This window comes from Dryobates pubescens, chromosome Z (genome assembly GCF_014839835.1).
Source record: "Dryobates pubescens isolate bDryPub1 chromosome Z, bDryPub1.pri, whole genome shotgun sequence".
NCBI lineage: Eukaryota > Metazoa > Chordata > Aves > Piciformes > Picidae > Dryobates > Dryobates pubescens.
In genome coordinates, this window is record NC_071657.1 from 4,657,732 (window position 1) to 4,682,385 (window position 24,654).

Sequence of the window (24,654 nt, forward strand, 5' to 3'; positions counted from 1 at the left end):
GCGCTGAGGCAGAGGGCAAGTTCTTCAGCCATATGGCCAGACAGGTCCCATGTGCACCTCAGCCACGAATGCTCACCTAAAGGCACGTGCCCACTGTAACAGTTGAAGAAACAGAAACAGGTTAAGAAAAAAGCAAAGTATTGTTTCCATAATATGTTGAACAAACTGGACTTCAGCAAGGCCTTTGACACCGTCCCCCACGGCAAACTTCTGGCTATGCTGTCAGCTTGGGGCTTGGACAGCAACACTCTGTGCTGGGTTAGGAACTGGCTGGAGGGCGGAGCTCTCAAGGAGCACCAACCAGTCCAAGGATCACGTCACCTGTGATGATTTTTCATAAGACTCTATGGGGGCTTCAGTCTGCCTGGCAAAGTAAATCACGGGGAACTCTGTTCTCTAAGCTGTGTTTCCACAGTGTAGGGGTCAGGGCTTTGGCTGTCTTGGGTGTCTGTGAGTCACTGAACTGAGCCAGTGGTCGTGGCATCACCACCTTGCATGGTTTGTGACATCACAATGGGTGAGCAGCTCTAACTGCGGCACTGGGCAGCAGTGCCTCAGTAGAGCTTCGGCTAACGGTAAGTGTGGGTGTAGGGAGGTGTCTCGGTGCGGAGAGGGAAAGAAACTCAGTTCTTTTGACCATTCCTGTGTTGTGAAACGAGAGGCACAAAGGAGGCCAAACTATCAACAGCTAGACTATTTATTACACAACTAAAGGGGATGGATCAGAAACAGAGAGAGAGAATATAGAGAGGGAGAGAAAGAATGGATATAGGGAGAAGAAGGAGAAAGTAGGAAAGGAATTATATTAGCAGCGGTCGGAGGGGCAGAGAGGGTTTTCGGAGTCCAAGATCTGTTGTGTTGCCCCGTGATGTTTCCAGCGTGTGGTGCCGTCTCCGTGCTTCTGTCTTGCCAGTATTACTCAAGTCTTTTTATACAGCTTTTAGTCCTTAGGTAAGTGCCCAGGTGTTGTCCCCCAGGAAATCGTCCCAGCAAATCATCCTTAGGTAAGTAGCCAGCTATGGTTCCCCAGGAAATCATCCCAGCAAATCATCCTTAGGTAAGTAGCCAGCTATGGTTCCCCAGGAAATCGTCCCAGCAAATCATCCTTAGGTAAGTAGCCAGCTATGGTTCCCCAGGAAATCTTTCTGTGTATTCCTTTGTGTTTGGGGAGGGGTCTGGATGGATGGGGGTGTGTGTGTGTGTGTGTGTGTGTCCGCCTCCTCATTCCCCATTTACCTGCCCACAGACTCATCAGGAAACAGGTGGTGAGTCCATTGTATCACCATCCTCCCTTCCTGGGGTATCTGATGGCTAGAAATGATCTTGTCCTGAAGGTGTCCATGCTGGGCCCTTGGGTCATGGTTGTAGGCCAGCTGCAGTCCAGTTACCCTTTGTTGGGCCATATCTCAATTCACAATGCAATCACAAGGTGATTTGCATGCAGGATTGGTAGACAGGATTCCTACAGGAGGGGAGGGTGGATGAGAGGTAGCTCCCTGGGGGGTAGGAGGCATCACCCTGCACTGACACAGCAGGTGCTCACAGGAGCACCCTGAGCTGGGTGCTGCTGATGCTGGGCTGGATGTAGACCCTTGCAGCATGCCAGATGCCTGCAGCCCTTGAGGCCCTACCTGTACCCATACTTTGCTGCTCCTGTGCTTGGTCTCCACCACTAATTCCCTCCTTCCCAGCCCCACTGAATCCCTTCTCTCCCTTCTCCTGCAGGCCATGGCTGCTCCAAAGTTCCTCACTTTGCTTCTGCAAGGCCTCCTCCTGTACTCAGGGAAGGTTCTTGAGAAGCTGGATGAGGCTGCTTGGAAGCGCATGGAGGAGCAGGAGCAGGAGATGAACGAGGAGATGACTCGCCTGATGGAGGAGATGGAGAGGAGAAGCCAACTGCGCAGGAACCTGGTGCCCATGATCATGCAGCAGAGCCCTGAGGAGCAGAGCATCATGACCTGGGGAGCTGTGCTCTTTGCTGCCATTGCTGGAGTCCTTATCCTCCTGTTTTGGCTCTGGCGGTGGCTCAGGAAAACAAGGCCTGAAGCAGACTCTGGTGGCAGCGAGAAGGAGATCTTGGACAACAACACAGACAAGAAGGACAAGGAAGAAGAGGAAGGCAGTGATAGAGAAGGTGTGGAAAATAAGCAGCAAGGAAACAGGATTACTTCGGGGTGCATTGAGTGGCCTGGGCAGATAATGATGTCCAGGAGCAGGGTAGTGAAGGAGCTGGTGGATGACCTCCTGCGATTCCTGCGAACGCGCCTCTCAAATAGTTTCGTGCCAGTGCTGCAGCCTGCCATAGGTGTGGGCAGCGCCTTCGAAGGCTGGAGTCCCTGTGAGGCAGACGACGCTGTCTACCAACTGCTTGTGCCCCTGGAGCCCCCTGCTGGGCACAGCTTCCACCGGGAGCTTGCCACGTTGGGGCGGATTCCAGCCAGGGACTACCGCATCCGTGTGGTGCTGGAATGTGCCTGCAGGGTCCGGAACATGCTGTGCTTCATCCACAGCCCCAAGCATCACGTGCGCATGAAAAATCGGCCACCATATATGCTGGACTTCCTCTGCACCGAGTTGTACCTAGATGTGGAGAAACTTGCCCTCTGGTTCCGGAGGTTGGTGAAGCAAGCCTGCGTGGCATTGCCTCGGGCTCGTCACTACAAGATGGAGGTGCTGCCATACAGCCAACGCACCTGCCAGCTGAGGCTGACAAGCGGCTCTGGAAGTCGCCTCTGCATTGAGGTGCTCTTTGGGGTGCAGCTGGGATGTACAGACATCTTCCTCACCAGCCACAGTGCAAATGACACCTACATCCGCAGCACAATATGGCAACTGAGCTACGCTGTGGCAGAGAGCAAGTTCTTCAGCCATATGACCAGCCAGGTGCCACAGGGCAGTTTCCATCTCAGATGCCTGCATCTCTGCACCCGCATGCTGAAGGGCATGGAATTCTCTCCCTACACCTTGAAGACAATTGTCATGCACTTCCTGAACACCAGACCTTTGCCCAGCTGGTGCAGAAGGGGCTGCTTCTGGCAGGTGGTGGATATTCTAAACTTCCTGCACCACTGTCTGGAACAGAAACAGCTCAACCATTTCTTCTTTGGCAATAAAAACATGCCTGAGGAGATCATCTTGCCCGAACACTTCCAACAGTCTGAGCCATTTAACATACTGCAGCATGTGTTGAAGAATCCATATGTCCATCCCAGGGCATTGAGACTGTGTGAGCAGCTTCAGAAGGACCTCATGAAAAGGCTCCCAGACTGATGTCATGGACACCACAGCTGTGTGTCACCATCTGGACAGTGAATGTCAGCTCTTCTATGGTGTCCATGCCTTCCAGCATCGCTCCTCTGTCCACAGTTGGAAATAATTGTTGCCTTTGAGATGAATAATCAGAGTGTTTGAGCAACTGCTCCATCTGTGCCTGTGCTTCATTTTGTTGGGAAATGTGGGCATAGGTCGCTGACTGCTCAGTTCCTACAGAGTGGGCTGAGCACGTTGGCAGAAGAGCTGATGTGGAGGGCTGTGTTTTCAGTGATTCTGTAACTAAGGCTCCCTAACAGGTCTCCATGGCTGTACCATGGAATAATTGCAAGAAATTCTATCCCTCTGCAGCTTTGCAATCTGCAGCTGTGCAGGCAGGAAGTGTGAAGTGTGTCTCCTTGGCCATTCCTGGGGAGTCATAAGCAAAGCAAGGCCTTGGAACCCCTATGGCATTTTCCTTGGGCAATGCCAGTGAGCTACAAGATCTTTGATCTGAACTTCAAGGTCCATAATACTTTGCCCCAGCCAGTACATTATGTATGCACTGGTTAGGATATGTGAAGTCACTCTTTTCTGGTAGTCCTGACTCCTCTGGTGTGTATCAATTGACACCCACACTGCCCACTGCCTGCTCCTCACCTCCAGAGCCCCACACCTATTGTGTACTTGCACCTAGGAAGGCATGGTGGGCAGGGAGAGGGTTCACTTGCCTCCACTACTGGGACAGGTGGCCACTGATTGCTTACCACTGGAGCCCTGTGAACATCCTGATGGGGGAGGGATGCAGAATCCCTTTGATCCTGGGCTTTTCCTATTAGCTGTGCATGCACCTGCCTTGGAAAGCTCAAAGCATGCATCCAGCAGTCTGTCTCTTGCTCCCACTCTATTGTGTCCCTCAGCCTATTTACAGAATAGACTAGAATAGAATAGTCCAGGTTGGAAGAGACCTTCGAGATCATCGCGTCCAACCCATTATCCAACACCACGTAATCAACTAAACCATGCGACCAAGCACCCTATCAAGTCTCCTCCTAAACACCTCCAGTGATGGTGATTCCACCACCTTCCCAGGCAGCCCATTCCAATGGGCAATCACTCTCTCTGTGTAGAATTTCTTCCTAACCTCCAGCCTCAACCTCCCCTGGTGCAGCCTGAGACTGTGTCCTCTTCTTCTGGTGCTGGTTGCCTGGGAGAAGAGACCAACCTCCACCTGTCCACAACCTCCCTTCAGGTAGTTGTAGAGAGCAAGAAGGTCTCCCCTGAGCCTCCTCTTCTCCATGGTAAGCAACCCCAGCTCCCTCAGCCTCTCCTCATAGGGTTTGCGTTCCAAGCCCCTCACCAACTTTGTTGCCCTTCTCTGGACACGTTCCAGCAAGTCAACATCCTTCCTAAACAGAGGGGCCCAGAACTGGACACAGGACTCAAGGTGGAGCCTAACCACTGCAGTGTACAGGGGCACAATGACCTCCCTGCTCCTGCTGGCCACTCTGTTCCTGATCCTGGCCAGGATGCCATTGGCCCTCTTGGCCACCTGGGCACACTGCAGGCTCGTGTTCAGCCTACCGTCGACCAGTACCCCCAGGTCCCTCTCTGCCTGGCCACTCTCCAGCCACTCCCACCCCAGCCTGTAGCACTGCATGGGGTGCTCTGTCTTAGCTCTACCACCAGTCGCAGCATGTAGCCCAAGTTCTCTCACCTCACACAGGCACTTCCTCAACTTCCATCTACTTCCAGCGAGAGGCTGTGAGACTCTCTGCAGCCAGACACCTGGATGGCTGCATGCTTTGGGGGAAGCTCCGGTGGAGGCAATGCAGCCCTTGGTGGCAAGCTCGGACAAAGTGTCCTTCTTGCAGGTAGACACTAGGGCTAAAAGTCCTCGCAGCAGATGAGCTTACCAGCTTACATGTGGAGCTGGCAGAGAGGCTTCACCCTGTCTGTGCCAACATGAGTCCTACTTGCTCTGCACTGAGGTTTAAAAAGTCTTTGGTGGGCACCGTTTTATTCAACAGTGCCCCAGAACCTCTTCATCTGCTTGTTTCAGCTTCTAGCAGCACTTAATAAGCACGTTTGATAAGCATTGCAGTAACGTGCCCTTTACATGAGTGCATGAAACCCCCATTTCAGACAGCATGCTTCAAGTTAGAATGGGACACTGGGGCTCTGGAAACTGAGGGCAAAGCACTTGGTAAGGTGGCAACCATTGGGAATGTGGGGCAGTTGAAAAAAAGAAACATTATCAGGGATTAAACATGGTTCAGATAGTTACCCAGATAACAAAAGCATGAGGTTTTGTGTTCCTACAGACCTCTTAGCATAGCAGAGAAGGAAGAAAACCTCACAATGTCTTACCTGTGGAGCAATCTTCCTGAACACTTGTGCCTGATGATTCTGCTTTCGCCCCTCTTGGACAGGATGCTAGATCTCTTCTAACTCTGTACTTGCCCTGCAAGACTTTGGCCAGAACAGTGCCTCTTGAAAACCTGGAGATGTATTTGATGGTTTGGAGACAATCCAGGTGTCCTGTCCTGGCAAAGGCTCTATCCCAGTTTGATTTGAATGGTCACACCCTCTTTGCCACTTTGCTCAATTTTTGGCTTAGCTGGAGTTTCTAACCAAAATGAGGATTATATGGCAAGGAAAGAATACTGTCATCTCAGAAACTCTCTCCGGTGAGGTTCTCAGAGTGCTCTTGCAGTCTCCAGAAATTTGTCGTGAATCTAATGTTTTACCATACCTCGTAGGAATAGCGAGAGCCACAGCACAAGAAGCAGCTCTAAAAGGTGCTCCCTACTGAGTCAAGGTTTAGTTTCTCCCTAGGGAGAGCATAAGGCTATAATAGGGCCTCTGACAGAAAGTGGGGAAGAGTCTCTTTCCTCGTAGGGCCAAATGCAGCCTTTGAACAGAGCTCTTCTAATTTCATCCAAACTGCAATTCTTATCATTCTCACATGTCAATCCTTAAAAGTGAACAAGATGTTAATTTTGGTACTGTAAGATTGACTCAGTTGCTGTTCCCAGCATGGGCAATGACTTAGATTGGAGTAGTGAAAACAAAGCAGCTCATTGTTCCCTGCAATGGGTCCTGCGAGTACTCTGAGGCGGGGGTCAGCAGAACTGCAACCCTGGACTTCCAGCAGGCAGACCTTGACATCTTTTGGAAACTGTTTGTCTGACAGAGTCCATTCCGAGGCGGTTTTGAAGGGACAGGGAGTCAAGGAAGGGTGGGCATTGTTCAAGGAGGTAATTCTGAAGGCACAGCAACAGGCTGCCCACGTGTGCCTGAAGCTGAGTCCCAAGGAAGAAGGCCAGCAGGGCTGAAGAGAGAGGGGTTTTTGCAAGTCAGAGAAACAAAGGAGTGGCTATGGCCGCTGGAAGAAGGGCCAGGCCACTCAGGAAGACTACAAGATTGTCATGGGGTTATGCATGGTGAAAATTAGAAGGACCAAAGAGCAGCTAGAAATCAACCTGCCTTCAGCTGTTGAAGACGAGAAACCAATGAAGGATGAAGGAGGATCTCCATCCTTGCTTGGATGCAGGGGGGAACATAGTGCTAAAGGATGAGCCTTTGAGGTACTCAATGCCTTCTTTACTTCAGTCTTCAGTACTAAGAGCAGTAGTTTAGTGGCTAGCAGACCCATGAGCTGGAAGAGAGCGATGGGGAGCAGAATGAAAGCCCCCACAACCCAAGAGGAGATGGTTAGTGATCTCTTGCACCATTTAGACATACACAAGTCTATGGAGGTGGAAAGTGGAAAGGAGGCTTGGGGGAGATCTCATTGCTCTCCAAAACTAACTGAAATGAGGTTGCAGCAAGGTGGCCTTGTGTTGCAGCAGGGGAGGTTTAGACAGGATATTACAGGGAAGCTCTTAACTGAAAGAGATAGCAAGCACTGGAACAGCCTGCCCGAGGAAGCAATGGCTGAATCCCCAGCACTGCAGGTGTTTAAAAGGTGTGTAGATGCTGTGCTAAGGGACATGGTTTAGCATCAGACTTGCTAGTGTTAGCTTAGTGGTTGGAATCAAAGACCTCAAAGGTGTTTTCCAAAGGCAACAACAACTTCATTTCTTCTGACACAGTAAGATAGCAAGGTGAATTTTTATGTGTGGCAAATGAAGAAGTAGAAAGCTGACAGTGAAGATTTTCTATCCTTCTTTGAAAGAGCAAAGCCTGTCTGTAGGTGCCGTCTAGTTTGTGTATGAATGTGCCTGTGAACATATCTGAAGCTTCTGGCCAGGCATGTTGTCCACAGGTTTGCATACATCTTTCCTTGAACATGGTTATTGCACAAATAATCTGTGTTCCACACAGGGAGTGGACAGGGGGCTCCATCCTTGTCCACCTTGTCTCCTGAGACTATACCTGAGAAAGGGATACGGGGCACCTTCCACCATTAGCACAAAACTGAGAAGCAAGGGAAAACCAACAATATCTCTTATTATCCCAGTCATTTCAGCCCTTTGATTTTCAGTGCTCATGATGATGATGAATGTTTTACTTTTCTGGTACAGGGCATAAGAAGCCATGGAAATTCAGCAGGCAGAGAGAACCTTTAGAATAACATAGCTATCACCCAGCCTTTGAATGCTGATTTCCTGCACCCTTTTGGCTTTTCTTTTTCCTCTCTAATTGTGTCTCTTAGTACTGCTGAGAGATATGGATTCATGCTGCTGTTTCATTGATTCTTTGATGGCAAATGGAATGCTGCCATGATAGCTTTTATTCCTGTCCGGTTACTTCATTACCTGACTGAGACGCCAACAGACACCAAGCTGGTTTTGTTTGCGGTCTCCATGTCTTGCGCCCAAAAAGCTTGGTTTGTCTCTTCCCATAGGTTTTGGTGTGGACTATAATTCAGCATAGTTCCATGAACATTTCTGAGATGGACTTGTTGTATTTGAACAACAAGCTCTGGTCCCAAACCAAGCGATCCTTCCATTTCTGAGTGCTTAGTTCGCTCATCCCATCGCAAGCCTTCATCTCTGTTTGTGCCTTTCATCTGCACTGACCTTCATTCATTTAAAAAGATTGCTTCCTTATGAATCTGATTTATCAGAACTTAAAGATTTGCCCAGTCACTTTTGATAACAGAAAACTGTGAACGTCTTACAAGACAGACTGTAAAGCAGGGTGATAGAAAGATACTTTGCTGTCTCTTGCTGCCTTGTCAGCTTTCTACTGCTCAGCTACAAAACTGGAGCAAGGACACATCAGTCGTGTCCTGATGGCTGATGGAGTCAGATCATTTGGCTTTCATTTGCTTCCTTTGATGGAGGCACTGGACTTGAGCACTCTTTCTGGTCTACTGTGCTACAGCACTGAATCAGCACTCCATGGTTTAAACACTAACCTGTCAAGGAAAAGGGTGTCAAATGCACATAAAAAGATAGGTAGGCAAACAAGAGATTGACTTGATTTTGTTCAAAATTAACTGTATCTGAACTGCTGTCATTGGAGGACACCTGATTTTGGTTTGGGGGCAGAGTCTTCAACTATTATAGACAGTATATTGTGAACAGCTGCTAAATTCCAGTAGCCCAAGTATCAATATGAAAATTACCTCAGTATGGAAAACAGACATTGCTTGGCTCTCCTCTATCATCTCTCTCTCTTTTTTCCCCCTGATATATTTAACTGTCATGTTCAGTTATGACCTATATACCAACCATCACTTGCTGAAGAGAAACTCTTACATGGGGAATGCTACCTGGGTATAGATAGGTTTCCTTCTGAGGGGAACTAATTTAAACACCTTAGCTAATCTCAGGAGGTTGGAGTTTGTTTCTGGTTTTATTTTCAGATTTTTTTCTAGTTTTCTCTTCTTCTTGTTATTTTTCCCTCTCCCAGAAGTCTTCTGCATTGTAACTCTTCCTCTCCTACTTGTTTTTAGTGCTAACTGAGCTTTACATCCTGACAATACAGGAGGATTACTCTAGTATAATGCATGCTGCAGCATGTTTACTTACATTGCTGCTTTGCTATAGGCTCTGATGGCATTGTCCAATTGCTTACTCAGCAGACTGTGGTAATGGCTTTCCTTCCCACCTATTTGTTACTCAATATGACAAAGTGCCTTAGAGATTCATCACTGGGTCTTTTAGTTTTCTTCCTTTTCCTAGAGATAAGCGATTCTGACCTAATAATTTCTACCTCTTCTGCTTGCTCACTGCCAAGCAAAGCTTTGGATCTGTTTGCACAAGTCCATCCTACAAAGCTCTAAAGCTCACTTTAATAAAAATAATAGCTAAGCTATTCAAATATTCACTACTGTCTATCATTAAAAGGACAACAGAGTGGCCACTCTGCTGACTAGCTTTCTGGGTGTTTCAGGAGTCAGGGAGGACGTTTCTCAGTTTGCGAGAACTGAATTTATCTAGGAGAAATGGACAGTGTCTTCCCTTTCAAAAGGTTCCTCATTTGCCATTTCACACCATAATGGAATGCTCTGTAAACTGCTTCTAAAGCAGCATTCATTAGACTCCAAAGGAATAGATGAAAATGCCAGATGTCAAAGTAAAAATATTAGCAAAGCTATTTAATTGATGAATAGAGGTAGGAATAGCTTTTTAGCATAAAATATTGCGTGTTTAACTCACTGTCAGGAACTGCAGAAATGGTAGGTTTATTTTAGCTGAGAATCTGCCTTGGAGAACTGGCTGTGCTGTTGAAGGCTAGAAATCTTCCCATAAGTCCCAAGAGCAAGGAGCTGTTTAATTCTAGCTGAGTTTTTAGGTTATTTTTTCTGTATGTTTCTAAAAAATGCTGCTGCTGACAGGGAAATGAAATGAAAACACCTCCAGGTAACACAAAATCCAGGCAAAGTTAAACCCTAAGTTTATGTTAACATGCTCAGTTCCAAAGGAGCAATTGAAATTGTGCCTTTTTACACAAGATTCATTTCCTAAGCAAGTAGGACCTTAGTGTGTTTCATGCAGAACCTTAGTATGGCCTTGTCCCGTTTGCCTTTCTTCAGATTTGACCTGTCTTCATTTCTGAGGGATACAAACATAGTGCTGCTGCCATTGGCATAGACAATGTCCCAGTGAAGAAGGAGAAAAGTAGGAATGTGGCCCAGGCTTCTGTCTCCTTCAAAAAAACTTTGCTGTCTCAACGGCTTGAGGGACACAGGGGATAAGTGGTGTCCATCAAGGGTCTGTACTGAGACAAGTGCTGTTCAATAGCATCATCAATGATCTAGAGAGTGGGATCAAGTGCACCCCCAGCAAGGTTACAAACGATACCAAGCTGAGTGGTGTGGTTGATGTGCTTAGGCAATGGGATGTCATCCAGAGGGACCCAGACAATCAGATGAATCTCATGAGGTTCAAAAAGGCCAAGTGCAAGGTCCTGCACCTGAGTCAGGACAATGTCCTCTTCCAGAAGCAGGGCGTGTGGGCAGGACACAAGGTGCTTCACTTTTACTGAAGGCATGATGGTGGCTACTTGCAGGAGGAAGACTGTGCTCTCTGCACCCACCAAAATGGATATTGGCATCCAGGCCATAGGTTGTGAGGAATGCCACAGCCTTTCACTGGCAACAGGGGGCAACACTGACTATGGGTGTGTGCAGTGTGAGCGGGTTTTTGACCTGCTTCGCTGGTTGGCACTGCTCCAGAATGATGTGATGGAGCTCAGGGAAGAGGTGAGTAGCTTAAGAAGCATTAGGGAGAGTGAGAAAGAAATCGATAACTTCCACAAACTGATCTTTACAAACACAGAACAGGAGCTGACAGTTGACAGTTGATGTTCAGTTTGGTAGAGGATTAAAATCTGATTGTGTCTCAGTTTGTCTGAAACAAATCCTAGATTTGTCAAGGCACTCCTTGACAGGATGAGCTGTTGAGCAGGGTAATTCAATCTGCAAAAAACCCAAACCAACCCCAAACAGCCCCACACCATCTCACAGTAAGATAAATAACTACACAGTGGAAAACAGATATCATTACTGGTGTTCAGTCCTCATGCTTCACACCTTGTCTGCCTTGCCTAGGCCAAGCATAAAGCTAAATTTTACATCTATGGAAGGACATAAAAAAAGGAAGAGTAATTGGAAAACAGAGCAGTTGAACCTTTTGACAATCATTTTAAGCATTCTCTTTGAAGCAGATGGCCTGAGTCAAATACCTGTTTTGGCTAAAGCTTTACATACTCAATAGAAATAAAAAAACTGCACAAGGTTTAAACCTAAACCAAACCAACCAACCCACCAAATGTGAACAAAACAGAAAACAGTCCCCACAAACAAACAAACAAAAACCCCAGACCAAATCACAATGAAAAAAACCCAACACACAACCCCCCCCAAAACAAACAACAACAAAACACACAGACACACAAAACCTCCAAGAAACTAAGCAGAGCAATTTAGAATGAGAATATTAGAATAGAATAAACCAGCTTGGAAGAGACCTTCGAGATCATGGTGTCCAACCCATCATCCAACACCACCTAATCAACTAAACCATAGGTGGGTTTTTTGAGTCCATAGCATTAAACTCTTATTGAAAGTACATTATAGAATAAAAAGGTACAGCTTCTCTTGAGCATTTTGGTATTAACAAAAGTGGGTTTTCTCCAAACTAAGAATAAAATCCTAACCTGGCTTATTTATGCAACACCTTTTTTTTTCCCTTTTCTTTTTTTGATAGTTACACGTAGGGTAGAGTGTATACATTTGTAGGCATAGAATCACAGAATCATAGAGTCAATAAGGTTGGAAAAGACCTCAATGATCATCAAGTCCAACCTGTCACCCAAGATCTCATGACTACTAAACCATGGCACCGAGTGCCACGTCCAATCTCCTCTTGAAGACCTCCAGGGACGGTGACTCCACCACCTCCCTGGGCAGCACATCCCAATGGCTATTGACTCTCTCTGGGAAGAACTTTCTCCTCACCTTGAGTCTAAACATCCCCTGGCACAGCTTGAGACTGTGTCCCCTTGTTCTGGTGCTGGTTGCTCGGGAGAAGAGACCAACCCCCACCTGCCTACAACCTCCCTTCAGGTAGATGTAGAGAGCAAGAAGCTCTCCCCCCAGCCTCCTCTTCTCCAGGCTAAACAATCCCAGCTCCCTCAGCCTCTCCTCACAGGGCTGTGCTCGAGGCCTTTCCCCAGCCTCGCTGCCCTTCTCTGGACACATTCAAGTGTCTCAACGTCCTTCTTAAACTGAGGGGCCCAGAACTGGACACAGGACTCAAGGTGGGGCCTAACCAGTGCAGAGTACAGGGGCACAATGACTTCCCTGCTCCTGCTGGCCACACTATTTCTGATAGAGGCCAGGATGCCATTGGCCTTCTTGGCCACCTAGGCACACTACTGGCTCCTGTTCAGCCAGCTGTCAATCAGTACCCCCAGGTCCCTTTCTGCCTGGCTGCTTTCTGACCCCAGCCTGTAGCACTGCATGGGGTTGTGGCCAAAGTGCAGCACCCGCCACTTGGACTTACTGAATGTCATCCTGTTGAATTCTGCCCATCTGTCCAGCCTGTCAAGGTCCCTCTGCAGAGCTCTCCCACCCTCTAACAGATCAGCTCCTGCCCCCAGCTTGGTGTCATCTGCAAATTTACTGATGATGCACTCAATCCCCTCATCCAGATCATCAATAAAGATATTGAACAGGACGGGGCCCAGCACTGGTCCCTGGGGGACACCACTAGTGACTGGCCTCCAGCTGGATCTGGCACCATTCACCACTACTCTCTGGGCTCAGCCCTCCAGCCAGTACTATACACAGTTCTGAAATCTAGGAAAATTCATCTGAACAGGGTTTATATTTGTTTAGACTCCTTGGGACTGCATTCAACACTTTTCTGGCAAGCAATCTCCCGAACTCCTATGCTATTCATTAGAAAGACGAGAAGCCTGAGAGTATTCCAAATCATCACCAGGGTTACTACAAAAAATGACTGAAAGTTCAATATACCCTGCCTGTAGTTCCAATGTCAGGCATCCATCCCAACGTGCTACAGGCAGATAAGTAGTAACAATTCCATTTGGGGGAGGGGCAAGGTCGGGGGGTGGTGGTCTCCTGATGCAGAGTCCGTTGGGTGATCAATGAAGGCATGAACCCCGTTGCAGCAGTGTTCCAGAAAAGCAGAGAGCAGAGAACCTGAGAAGTCCTCCCAGAAGACCTTTATTGCTGTGTTGTAGAATCCCTTGCATTACATATTCTTAGAGTCCCACTTACAGAAGTCCCAGAAGCCCTTAACAGATGAAGCAGCTAACAGAAGTCCTGAGTATACGCTTAGCAGCATCCTTACACCAAAGTCCTAGGCAGAAGAAGTAGCTAACAGAAACAGAAGCCCCCAGCAGCCCTACCCCCACCCCCTTATATCTAAGAGTGGCTGTTTTTATAGTCTTTGCTATCAACCAAGCAGTAAAATCCAACCAGATATAGAAGCTAAAATCTTTTCCCAGTAAGAGGTGTCAGCACGTCAAGGAGGTGGCTTCTGCAGCATGTTCCAATGCAGGGGTGACAACGTGAGGATGCTGTTCTTGGCACACATGGGTGTTCTTGTTCTGCTCTAGGCAGCGTGCAATTGGTCAGCTAAGAACTCCTGCACTCTGCACATACCCAGCAGCTGCCCTCAGAACAGTGGCTTCAACAGGGTGGAAGGAACTCACAGCACCTTATAAATCATATGGCTTGAAAATGCAGGAACCCCATTTTTTCCCAGAACTGTGAACTCTGTTTATGGATCCCTGATAGTTTCTATTTAAATTTCTGCAGACTTCTCCACCTTTCTCATGCATTCTAAACCAGATGACAATTCTTTCTTGTTCTATTCAACCCTTTTTTCTGGATGTGTGGTAGTTTCAGGCTATATCTTTACAATTTTGTTACAGATTTTGATCAGAAAAGTAGGAAAATGTCAATAAATTGACAATTGAAAAGGGAAATAAAGATAATTCTAAATTTAAGAAGGACATTGAGACTCTTGAAGGTGTCCAGAGAAGGGCAATGAGGCTGGGGAGAGGCCTCGAGCACAAGCCCTACGAGGAGAGGCTGAGGGAGCTGGGATGGTTTAGCCTGGAGAAGAGAAGGCTCAGGAGAGACCTTATTGCTCTCTACAACTACCTGAAGGGAGGTTGTAGCCCGGAGGGGGTGGGAGGGGCAGAGAGACAGCTTCCCTGGTCTCTTGACCACAGGCTTCTCGTGTTGTTTGTTAATTGTAAATATCTGTAAAATATTGTAAATATTGTATATTTGTATATATTAATTGCATTCCATGGGAGATTGTAGGTTGGCCTGGAAATACAGCTTTCATTTGCTTCCAGCTGAGCTGGTCTGGCAAAGTGAATGTTTGGGGCGTTAATTTCAACCCACCACAAAATGAAGGGCGCCTAAAGAGGCTTTGAACTTCAGGTGAAGTCTCACTTCTGGCACGTATGTGCTACACATGTCACAGCCCTAACTCGTTTGCTGAAGTTTTCTGCTTCATTTTGCAAGCTTGATGGAGAAAGTAATTTCTGCTCCTAAGGTTCCTATTTCACTGTTATCATTACAACAAGTATTAGAATTGGATTAGCATAAAATGGAGATTCAGAAATTTTGAGAACAATTGAAATAATAATCGCTTTATAAAGGCTTAATAAAGCTTTATAGCACAGAAATAAAGGGGAAGATTCCAGCTGAAAGTACCTGAAAATTGCAAGAACGGCCAAGATTCTATTTAAATGAGAGCTCTTCTACTCTTCTCCCCTACACAGCAAGAAATTCAGCAACCGCTGTCTGAGGTATTTCCATATTCTTCTTCATAACAGCCGAGTAAGGCTTCTGGGGTTTAATAGCAAAATACCCAAGGAGATGACAGAACAGAATAGTTCAGTTGTTCTTTCATTCTGCTTTCTGGCAACACAGAGTCTCATTCACATCATTTATTTGAAAAGTCCTGGAGTGTGCTCATTTCCCTTGTTAAGCAGAACGGCTCTGTTTACTTCCATCAGTGCACCAAAGCGGAGTAAAAATTATCATTCTCCCACATGTGCTTTACATCACAGTGACCTCTTAGCAGTAGAGTTGAATGGGCCCAGGCTATGCTATTTCCTGCTTTTCTAGCCAGCATTTACAGTTCCACATATCACAAACCCATGCATCATGACTACAGTTGGTTGGCATCCATGAGGAAGAAACAACCAACAAACAAATATGCTTGGTTAACACCCCTAAGAAATAAATAAATAGAATCTCATAAAAAAGAATTCAGGTGTTGAACATGTGGAATAGTGACTGCTTGCTGGTGGAGAAGGAGGAATACTTACTGATGGTTGTGCAAGTTTGTGTCTTCAAAGACATAAAGGGGGGGAGAACTTGATACTTTCCCACTCTCTTAGTGAGGGCAAGTCAAACAATTTGATTCTCACACATCCCAGAGACATATTCAATGAGTCAAGACACCTGGGAAGCCCCCAACCATACCTATAGATGCTGAATACTTTGGAAAGGTGCCAACAAAGGAAGATAGCACCCCAAACAAGAATCATGTCTGAGGAGACTAAAGGTCACTGTGAAAAGCACCAGCTCTAGAACTGACCAACGTCTGAACTGACCGAAGTCTGAACCTCCTAAGAAACAGAAGGATTTACTTTGAATTTTATATTCCAGATTCTCCTGATACTCTTAGTCATAAACAGCTGGTATGGTCTGAGAGTGATCTAGCCACCCTGAGGGTCCCCTTTAAGAAGAATTTTAGAGAGCAAGGGAGTCAATTCTGAAAACCTGCTAACTCAATGTGAGGGCCACTCTTACCCCCTTCTACTCCCAAGCTCCATGAAAATCACTCAATTTTAAATCACTTCCACTCTGTATAAACATATAGACATGGAAAGACATGGATTGATAGGCAGAATACTCTGTGGACAAGGAACTGGCTTGATAATCATACTCGAAGAGTGATGATGAATGGCTCAATAGCTAAGTGAAGACAAGGGATGAGTGGTGCTCCTCAGGGGTTGGCAGTGGGGACTGGTGCTGGTTAATGTCTTTGTTGAATGCAACTCTTAGCAAGTCTGCCAATGACACCAAGCTGTGTGGGCTGGTTATCAGAGGAAAAGATTCCCTACAGAAGGACCTTGACAGTCTGGAGAGGTGGGCCAATGCCAAGCTCCTGAAGTTCAACAAAGTCAAATGCAAGGTTTTTCACCTGGTTCACGATAATCCCAAGCAAAACTACAGGCAGAGTGGAGAATGGGTGGAGAATGGTCATCAGGAGAAGGATTTGGGAGTGCTGGTTAATGAGATGCTCAGCATGAGCCAGCAATGCGCACTTGCATCCTGGAAAGCAAACTGCATCCTCTACTGCATCAAAAGAAACATGGCCAGCATGATTCAGAGAGGTGATTCTGCCCCTCTACTCCATTCTTATGACACTCCACCTGGACTACTGTTTGCCCTTCTGCAGCCCCCAAAGAAAGAAGGAAATGGAACTGTTCGAGCGTGTCCAGAGGAGGGACACAAAAATGGTCAGAGGGCTGGTGCACCTCTCCTCTCAAGTCTGGTAGAGTTAAGTCTGTTCAGCCATGAGAAGAGAAGGCTCTGGCAACAGCTCATAGCAGTCTGCCAGTGTTTGAAGGGGGCTACAGGACAGCTGATGAGGGAATTTTTGAAAGGGTATGTACTGACAGGACAAGGGGGAATGGCTTCAAACTGGAAAAAGCTTAATTCAGATTAGAAGTTAATAAGAAATACTTTCCCACAAGGGTGGTAAGACACTGGAAAGTGTTGCCTAAAGTTGTGGAGGTTCCGACCCTGGAAGTTCAAAGCCTTAAGAAATCTGGTCCAGAAGGAGTTGTCCTTGCAAATGGCAGGAGAATTGGAATTAGATGATCATTAAGGTCCCTTTTAACCCAAACTAGTCTATGATTCTATGGTGCTGTGATTCTATACTCACACAAATATTTTAATCCAATCACGTTAATCACTTGCATTACAGTAAGTAATGCAGTGACCTTGTATCAAACTGAACCTCAATTAACCTTTGTTAATTTCTGCTAAATGCTATGAATTTCATTCAGAATTTGTCAAATTATTAATCTGCCTCAATAAACCACATTGCTGCCTTTTTATCTGGATGAGGTGACATGCACTCGCTCCACAGTGAGCAGGGTCTTAGAATTCCACAAGCGGTGATTTAAAGGAGAACGATCCTGTTGCCACCACAATATGCTCAACAGAACAGTAGGGAGACTAAGAATGAAATGGAAATTCACATTATAATTGTGAATTTTTTACCATAAACTCAGGAATCATCTGAAAGCAAGCTTGTACTCCCTGTGTACATTGTACTCAATACGGACACCAATTACTGACTGACAAAACTGCTAATAATCTAACTAGGAGAAGGCTGTATGATTCCTCATCGCTGTAGACAAGCAGCCTGAGCGACCATGAGTGAGGTTTCAGTGATTTCAGGTTGACTCAGTTCTGTAGGCACAAAACTACCTGGAGGGACAGGTAAACTGCAACAAAGGGTAAAATTACAGTTCCACTTCAACCATATACTGGAATGAATGACTGGGAAGTAGTTGGAGAAGTTAGCAACACAGCTTTAAATGCACCTCAGGTGGAGTACGAATCTCCTTTTTCCTTTGCTTACACATCACTTCCTTACAATCTAGTAGGTAAGGAGCCTTCCTATCTGTCAGTCTCTCCTGCACAAGCCCTTAAAACTGGGAATGGAAATGCTGTGCTTCCTTCATGACTAATTACCTGACATTATATGTAATCCAAACTTAAACAGTCATGTTTTGTTGTTTTTATCCTTAAAACTGGGAATGGAAATGTGTTTAATATCCAGAGTGGCAGATCTATGCATAGAATATGCCCAAACATCTACAATTTAAAGAGTCAGGAGTTAAAACTAGCATAAAACATAGCACCAAAATAGCTTGCCAAGTGTTGCACAAAGACCAGCAACATAACTGATACTGACATCTAGGATCTGACATACTCAGCATGTGGGCAAGCACTCTGCACAACTTCTCCTTCTGAATCCTTCAGCTGTCAAGAGATGTCAGTGTCCTTGAACTGTCCCCAGTGTGACCAACTGCAGTTGATTTATTTCAGCCTAACTATAAAAAATAACTACAAATGAAGCAGGGTGGGGAGGGGAATGGTCTTTATGTTAAACAAATACATAGGATAGTGATAGGATGAGAGGGAATGGCTTGAAGCTTGAGAAGGGTTGATTTAGATTAGATATCAGGAAGAAATTCTTTACAGTGAGAACTGTGAGATGCTGGAACAAGTTGCCCAAGGAGGCTGTGGATGCCCCCTCCCGGGGGAGTGTTCCAGGCCAGGTTGGATGAGGCCTTGAGCAACCTGATCTAGTGGCTGTCAGCCAAGGTAAACCCACTACAGCTGGGATATAAGTAGGGCAATGCAGGAACATCTTCCTAAGGAGAAAGGGGAAGGTAGTTTTCTGGAAAAGGTGTTCTGCTGTTATTACACAAGTGTTTGTTTTCTCCTAGTAGATGTAACAAATGAAAGATTGAATGTTATGTCTGGTAACCCAAGCAACTGATTCATTTTGATGACCCACACCCACTTCAGATTTGTGCAATTTTACTGTTGCATTATCAACTAAATAAGAATGTTTATTCTTCTTTAATGTGGTCGGTAAATAGTTTTCTGGATCATCAAGCTTTGATTTCAGTAATTATCTAGGGGTTTTTTTCATAGTGTTTGTTGGTTGTTAAGCCAGCCCTCTCAAGGTTTCAAAATTCTCAGCATGCCTGATTGTTATGACTGCCTGTCTACAAATTTTCATTCTCAATTACACATGCTGGAAACTATTAATGATTTGTTTTAAACCCCAAGAAAGCAGACAGAGCGACATGTGGTGAGAGCTTTCATTCTGTCAGTACTGATACACTAAATCATGATCACTTTAGAAATGAAACAATACCTGAGAATTCCTATGGTTTTAAAAATGTGCTTTTTCCAAAACATTTTTTTCCCCACAGAAACAATTGAAACCAGCAGGTGGTTAGTACCTCTGAAAAGTTCCTAAGAATTAACATACCAGTTCAATGAAAACAATTTCAGCTGTAGCCCATCCCTACTGGTAGCAGTTAGTGAATGAGAAGGGAAATAGGTCACGCTTTTCCCAGCAACAGTGAGTTTTGGGTCTTCTTGGCTGCACTGGGCTGTTATTTATGATAGCATTCAGGAGATCTATTCTCCATGATTTTGTATAATGACTTTCTGAACTTGTTTCTATTTCTTGACCCTGCAGCTCCTGGAGCAGAGTCTTCCATTGCATCTGTAGATGATAGGGCTGGAAGGAGAAGAAAATTCCCGTGGATTTGTTCAGTGTTAGCTGTCTTGTAATAGTTTGTGGTTCATCCTTCTTCCATTGGGTGAAGTAATGAATAAACCTACCTTGCTTGTCTTTTCCCCACTGTTAGAATCTTTGTGGGTCTTCATCTGTTAACTGACTTTATAAGCTCAAGAATTAGTTCTTTGAGATTACGGACTGCAGAAGAAAATTTCCAAGTTTCTTCTGAGAGCTGTTTATGAAAAAAAGAAGTGAGCAAGCAGCAGGGAAAGAAAGGAGAGCGAGACAATGCGCTGGGCCGCGGAGACTTCCCCCCACAGATACCTCCAGTCTCTGCCAAAAAGCAACTTACACATCCTAACTTTTCTTTCTATTGGTCTGGACGTGGAAAGCCATCGCCATGGGATTCCTCACAGGGCCCCCTGGATCTGTGTAATACGGCACTCCAGGCTGTTGTGACCCTGATGCAGCGTTGACTCGTTGTCTGGTGTAAGACACGTTAAAAGTAGGTTCTTCTACTAGTGGAGGAGGGTACATCCGCCGTCGGATGAAGAAACCGGCTCCGCAGCAGAACAGAACTCCCATCATCAAAAGGAACCAGAAATACCAGAGCCGCTGGATAGAGAGAGCTTACACAGCATCTTGAGCCACAGCAATCCTCACAGGAGCGACATATATAACATGTAGGATGGAATCCTTCAAAGTACCAGCAATGCTTTTTGGCCTCCGTGCACTCCCACAGCAGCGACAGCAGCAGCGCGATCCCGGGCTGGGAACGGTTCATCTCTCCTCCTCCTCCTCCTCCTCCTCTTCCCGCGGCGGCGGGGGGCTGGCCCCTGCCAGCTCAGGCTGTCACCGGCGCCATCCCCGCCGGTAGCGAGAGGGGACACGGCCACAGGCGCGGAGGGGCAGCGAGCAGGGCGAGCTGAACAGGCAGCCCAGAGGCAGGGGCGGCGAAAAACCAGCTCCAGGGGCAAAGGGGCGAGGCGGAGTAAATAAAGGGAACAGAGGCGGGGACGCGCAGGAGCGGGGCGAGGGCGGGCTGAGCCGCCGAGCCCCTCCGATCCCCTCAGCAACGGCCGGAGCCGGCCGGGCAGCGCCGCGGCGAGGCGAGGCGAGGCGAGGCACAGGGGAGCGCGGGGCTCGGGCGGGGTAATCAAGAAGTTAACATTTTTGAACCCACAGGAAACATCGTCCAAAAAACCTATTTACATAACTACAATAGCTTACATTTATGGCCACACACACTCCCAGCACGTAAGAAATTTAAAGCTAACCCGTTTCGAGTGAATAGTTGTTCAGCTTTTCTCACACCTATGCTTACTTTCATTATAATCTAGCAAAAATACATAGCAGAAAATCATAGTGCAGCAGAAAAAAATTACCATCGCTTTTCTAAGTTTTAGTAGGCCTAATTACTAATTCAACCCATTTACCATTACTAGTGTTGGAGAAGAATTTATCCACACCTGGGGACATGGTCTTAGATTTTGATTGGACTCCTTATACAAAACTAGGGTTAGGATCAAGATTAGGCTCCACCGGTATATGTTAACTTTGCCTCCTCAGCCTACCGGGTTGCAACCAGCAGCCGGGTATGGTATCTTCTTGGCAGCAGTTACATTCTCCAGGAAGCCTACAGATCCCTTTAAGACTTCAGATTTCAGTTGGAGTCTCTTCCCAGCACTCAGGGTAAAATACTCCTCGATTATAACAAAGACCATTTCTTACAACATTTCTTACAACAATCTAACAATCTAAAACATTTACAAGGTACCCATCCCCAGTGACATCAAGTCCCAGGATGTTTCGTACACGGAACGAAGCGGGGGCTTTCCTTGATGGTTTCTTGCAGTGCAGATTCGATGTCACACAATATCAGATATTTCAAAAGGTGGCTTGGTCTGGTGAGCTCCAGAGCCTTCAGACTGAGCTGTTACATTTATTTGAGTACCTGTCTGATCTGTCAGCACTAACTGCAGGCTCGGAGGTCCTTCAGACCATCTGCGTAAGTAATGTGGAATTCACGCTGAAGCAGGTTTTGCTCTTTCTGTGCAGTCAGTCAGGTTCAGAGGCCCATTTCCTTCTACTCACGAAATATGTGTCCCCCCTTTTTCTGCAGTACGGAGAGCTGTACCTGTTGTTAACAAAACCAAGAAAAGATCCTTCCCAGAGGGAAATTAGCGACTCTCCTTTCCCAGTTTTTATTAACACTTTACCCCCAGCTTGAATTTCATGGATGGGGAATCCCGAAGGTGGGATCTGGGACAAGACCAAAAAGAAAACGTTACTTTCTGGGCCTCCTCTACTAATAAGGCCGCTGCCACTAAAGCTTAGAAACAAATTGGCCCTCACCTACTTACAGCATCTAATCACTTGGAACAATGCCCAACAGGATTTTCACTTCCAGCCCAGTCCTGGGTAAACACCCCATATGCTGTTTGGTTAGATGTACTTACAAAAAGGTCAAATGGTTTGTCCATGTCAGACAAATTTAAAACAGGGCATCAACCAACATTCTTTTTAGTTAATCCAATCACTCATCATCTTCTGGACACCATTTAATGTTGTTATTATTGAGGGCTAATTTCTCAGATAGGAATTTTACCTTCTCTAACCTCTCTATCCATGATCGACAGTACCCCAGAAATCCGAGCAGCTGCCTGGTTTCTGACTTTCCCTGACAGCAGTTACCAACATTCCAGCTTTTGCCTTCTGTTGCTCTTCATCCCTCCTTACAAACCCCTTCTGAGCGTCACGTAGTCATTCCTCCAAACCTCTGTCTTGCCAATTCTCTATCTTTTCCAACTTCTTTCTAATATCTTCCCATGGTTTTGCCACAAACTGTGTCCTGAGAATTATCACTCCAGCTGCAGAATGGGGATCTATTCCAGAATACATCTGCAAGCTGCTCTTTAATCTTACCCTCCACTCTGTAGGAGGCTTCCTCTGATGCTCACTAGAGGCTTTATCAAAATTTCTGGGCACAGCTTCTTTAATTCCTTGTATTATTATAGTTCTCAGGTCTCCCATATTCTGTCTCCCTCGGGGCTGCTGATGGTGCCACTGAGGATCTTGATTCTGGTCTCCTGGTGGCCCCCCTTGATTCTGCCTCTCCCATATTCTCATGCCAGCCTGTCTGATCATGTTTCTTTCCTCTGCAGTGAATAGGATCCTCAAAATAGACTGCATCTCTTTCCAGGTATATATATTGGGATCAAAAAATTGGTCCAGCCTCCCAGCTACACCTAGGGGATCATCTAAGAGGGTGCCCATCTCTTTCTTGAAACTCTGGACATCTGATGTATTCACAGGGAGAGTGACAAATCCTATTCCTCCCCGATGCCCCCCCATAGGCACTTCCCTAAGTGGATGCAAACCTATATTACCTTCTTCTTGTTCATTCCTAACCCTGCTTCTTTGAGGTGGTGAATGAGCAGGAAGGGGGGCTGTTGGTTGCAGGGGACCCCTGTTCAGGTTCTGGGAAGGTGGTGGTGAGTTCTCCAAAGATTCACACTTCTCCCTTTCCTTGTCTTTGTCCTTATCCTTCTCCTTCTCCTCAGTTGTTAATGTAAATATGGGAACAGAGGTAGGGCATGAAGCCCTCATCCAAACAGCAACATATTCAGCTTCTTCCCTACTAAAATACTTCTTAGAATTCACATGATGCTTCAGAGCTCGGCAAATCCAATCATCAAAAGATCCAAGTATGGGCCAAAACACGTAAGGTCTTAATGGGTTTTTTGGCCATACTTGCACACAGTACTAAACCATTTTTTCCTTTGGTTTTCCTTTTCTCAGCTCCTCATCATCGCAATACTGTACCATCATCCCTAAGGCGCTCGGGGCGGGGGCAATGGGAGGGAGTTCCGATGACTTGCTTTTCTTTTGTCCCATTCTCCTGATCACTAATCACTGCCCGGGGATCAAAACCGAGCCGCGGCAGTGAAGCGCTGGCTCCGAGCCGCGGCAGGTGGAAACGCCGGCTCCCAGCCACTAGACGCTAAAGCACCAGGATCTCCCGGTTACCACAAGACAAATGCTACGTCCTTTCGCAGCGCCGGACCCGCTGCCGGAACACCGGAACCCGGGACACCAAACCCACGAACGCCACCGTGATGCGGGCCTCCACGGCCCAGGCCCCTCTAGAAACCGGAGGAAAAAAAGGAAAAAAGGAAAAAAGGAAAAGGAAAAGGGAATGAAGAAGAGGAAGAAGAAGAAGATGAAGAAAGAAAAAGAAGAAAAAGAAAGCAAATAGGAAGAAGAAGGAAAAGAGGAAGAAGAAGGAAAAAAATAAAAAGAAAATAAAAGGAAAAAAGAAACAGAAGGAAAAAAATGAAAAAGAAGAAAATACAAAGAATAATTAAAATGAAATGAAATAGAAAGTTTTAAACATTTCAAAGCTCAGTTATCTCTAGACCTGTTTCAGAAAAAAATTGGTGCTGTGTGTGTAGCTATGTTTTGCATGGCCTCCAAAGATGAGCTCTAGATGATTTCTGTTTCAAAGCTTCTCTGCTGGACATTTTGTATCTGGGTGGTTGAAGATGTGTTTATTCTCTGAGGTCTCCTCAACAGCTCATCTGATTGGAAGCAAAGGACTTTCTAACCTTGCCATAATCAAGAGACATAATGAGGTAAGACACAGTTAAACAGCATCCCCGGAGCAGAGGCTCTCACAGCCGCTGGCAAAGTCCCACAACACAGAAGTGTCTCCTTCCAGTAGCCTAGGCCCTCTCTCAACCTACCACATCCTCCTTGGGAGAACGTAATTTTACAGCTCAGATAGGAAGGTATTGAGAAAACCATTTTCAACAAAGATAGTTTGACTGAAGTGAAGAATAGCTTATAAAGTTTTGGAGTTGATAACATGATGCCGCTGAGATAAGCAGCATGGAATGATGAGAATATTGTTTAGCAATCATTTTTAGGAATCAGATGGGAAAACTGGAAGCTCAAGGAGTAAGTTCAGACTTCTGGTAAAGAGTAGTAGGAGTGATGACTAAACAGACAATGATAATTTAATGCTGAAAGGATCTGACTTTGAGTTTTCAGGCTAGGAAATGATATAAATTCTTCATCTTTTCATATATTTTCTTTATTTAGTAGGCCT

At 46.1% G+C, this 24,654-nt stretch overlaps 2 protein-coding genes across 2 annotated transcripts; one reads left to right on the forward strand and one right to left on the reverse strand.

Moving 5' to 3' along the window:
- The first annotated feature begins 1,953 nt into the window (after positions 1-1,953).
- Positions 1,954-3,270, forward strand: LOC128899483 (inositol 1,4,5-trisphosphate receptor-interacting protein-like 1). Its single transcript, XM_054178830.1, has one exon. The coding sequence runs from the start codon at positions 1,954-1,956 to the stop codon at positions 3,268-3,270; it is 1,317 nt and encodes a 438-aa protein (XP_054034805.1).
- A 16,631-nt stretch (positions 3,271-19,901) lies between these two features.
- LOC128899484 (vesicular, overexpressed in cancer, prosurvival protein 1-like) lies at positions 19,902-20,388 on the reverse strand. Its single transcript, XM_054178833.1, is given in 2 exon segments — positions 19,902-20,175; positions 20,177-20,388. Coding segments are annotated over 2 exon segments (426 nt in total). The 5' UTR covers positions 20,329-20,388.
- Positions 20,389-24,654: the final 4,266 nt, after the last annotated feature.

Bases quoted from the DNA above. Each gene is read 5' to 3' on its own strand.
- LOC128899483 (XM_054178830.1), top strand. From the start codon at position 1,954: ATGACCTGGGGAGCTGTGCTCTTTGCTGCCATTGCTGGAGTCCTTATC.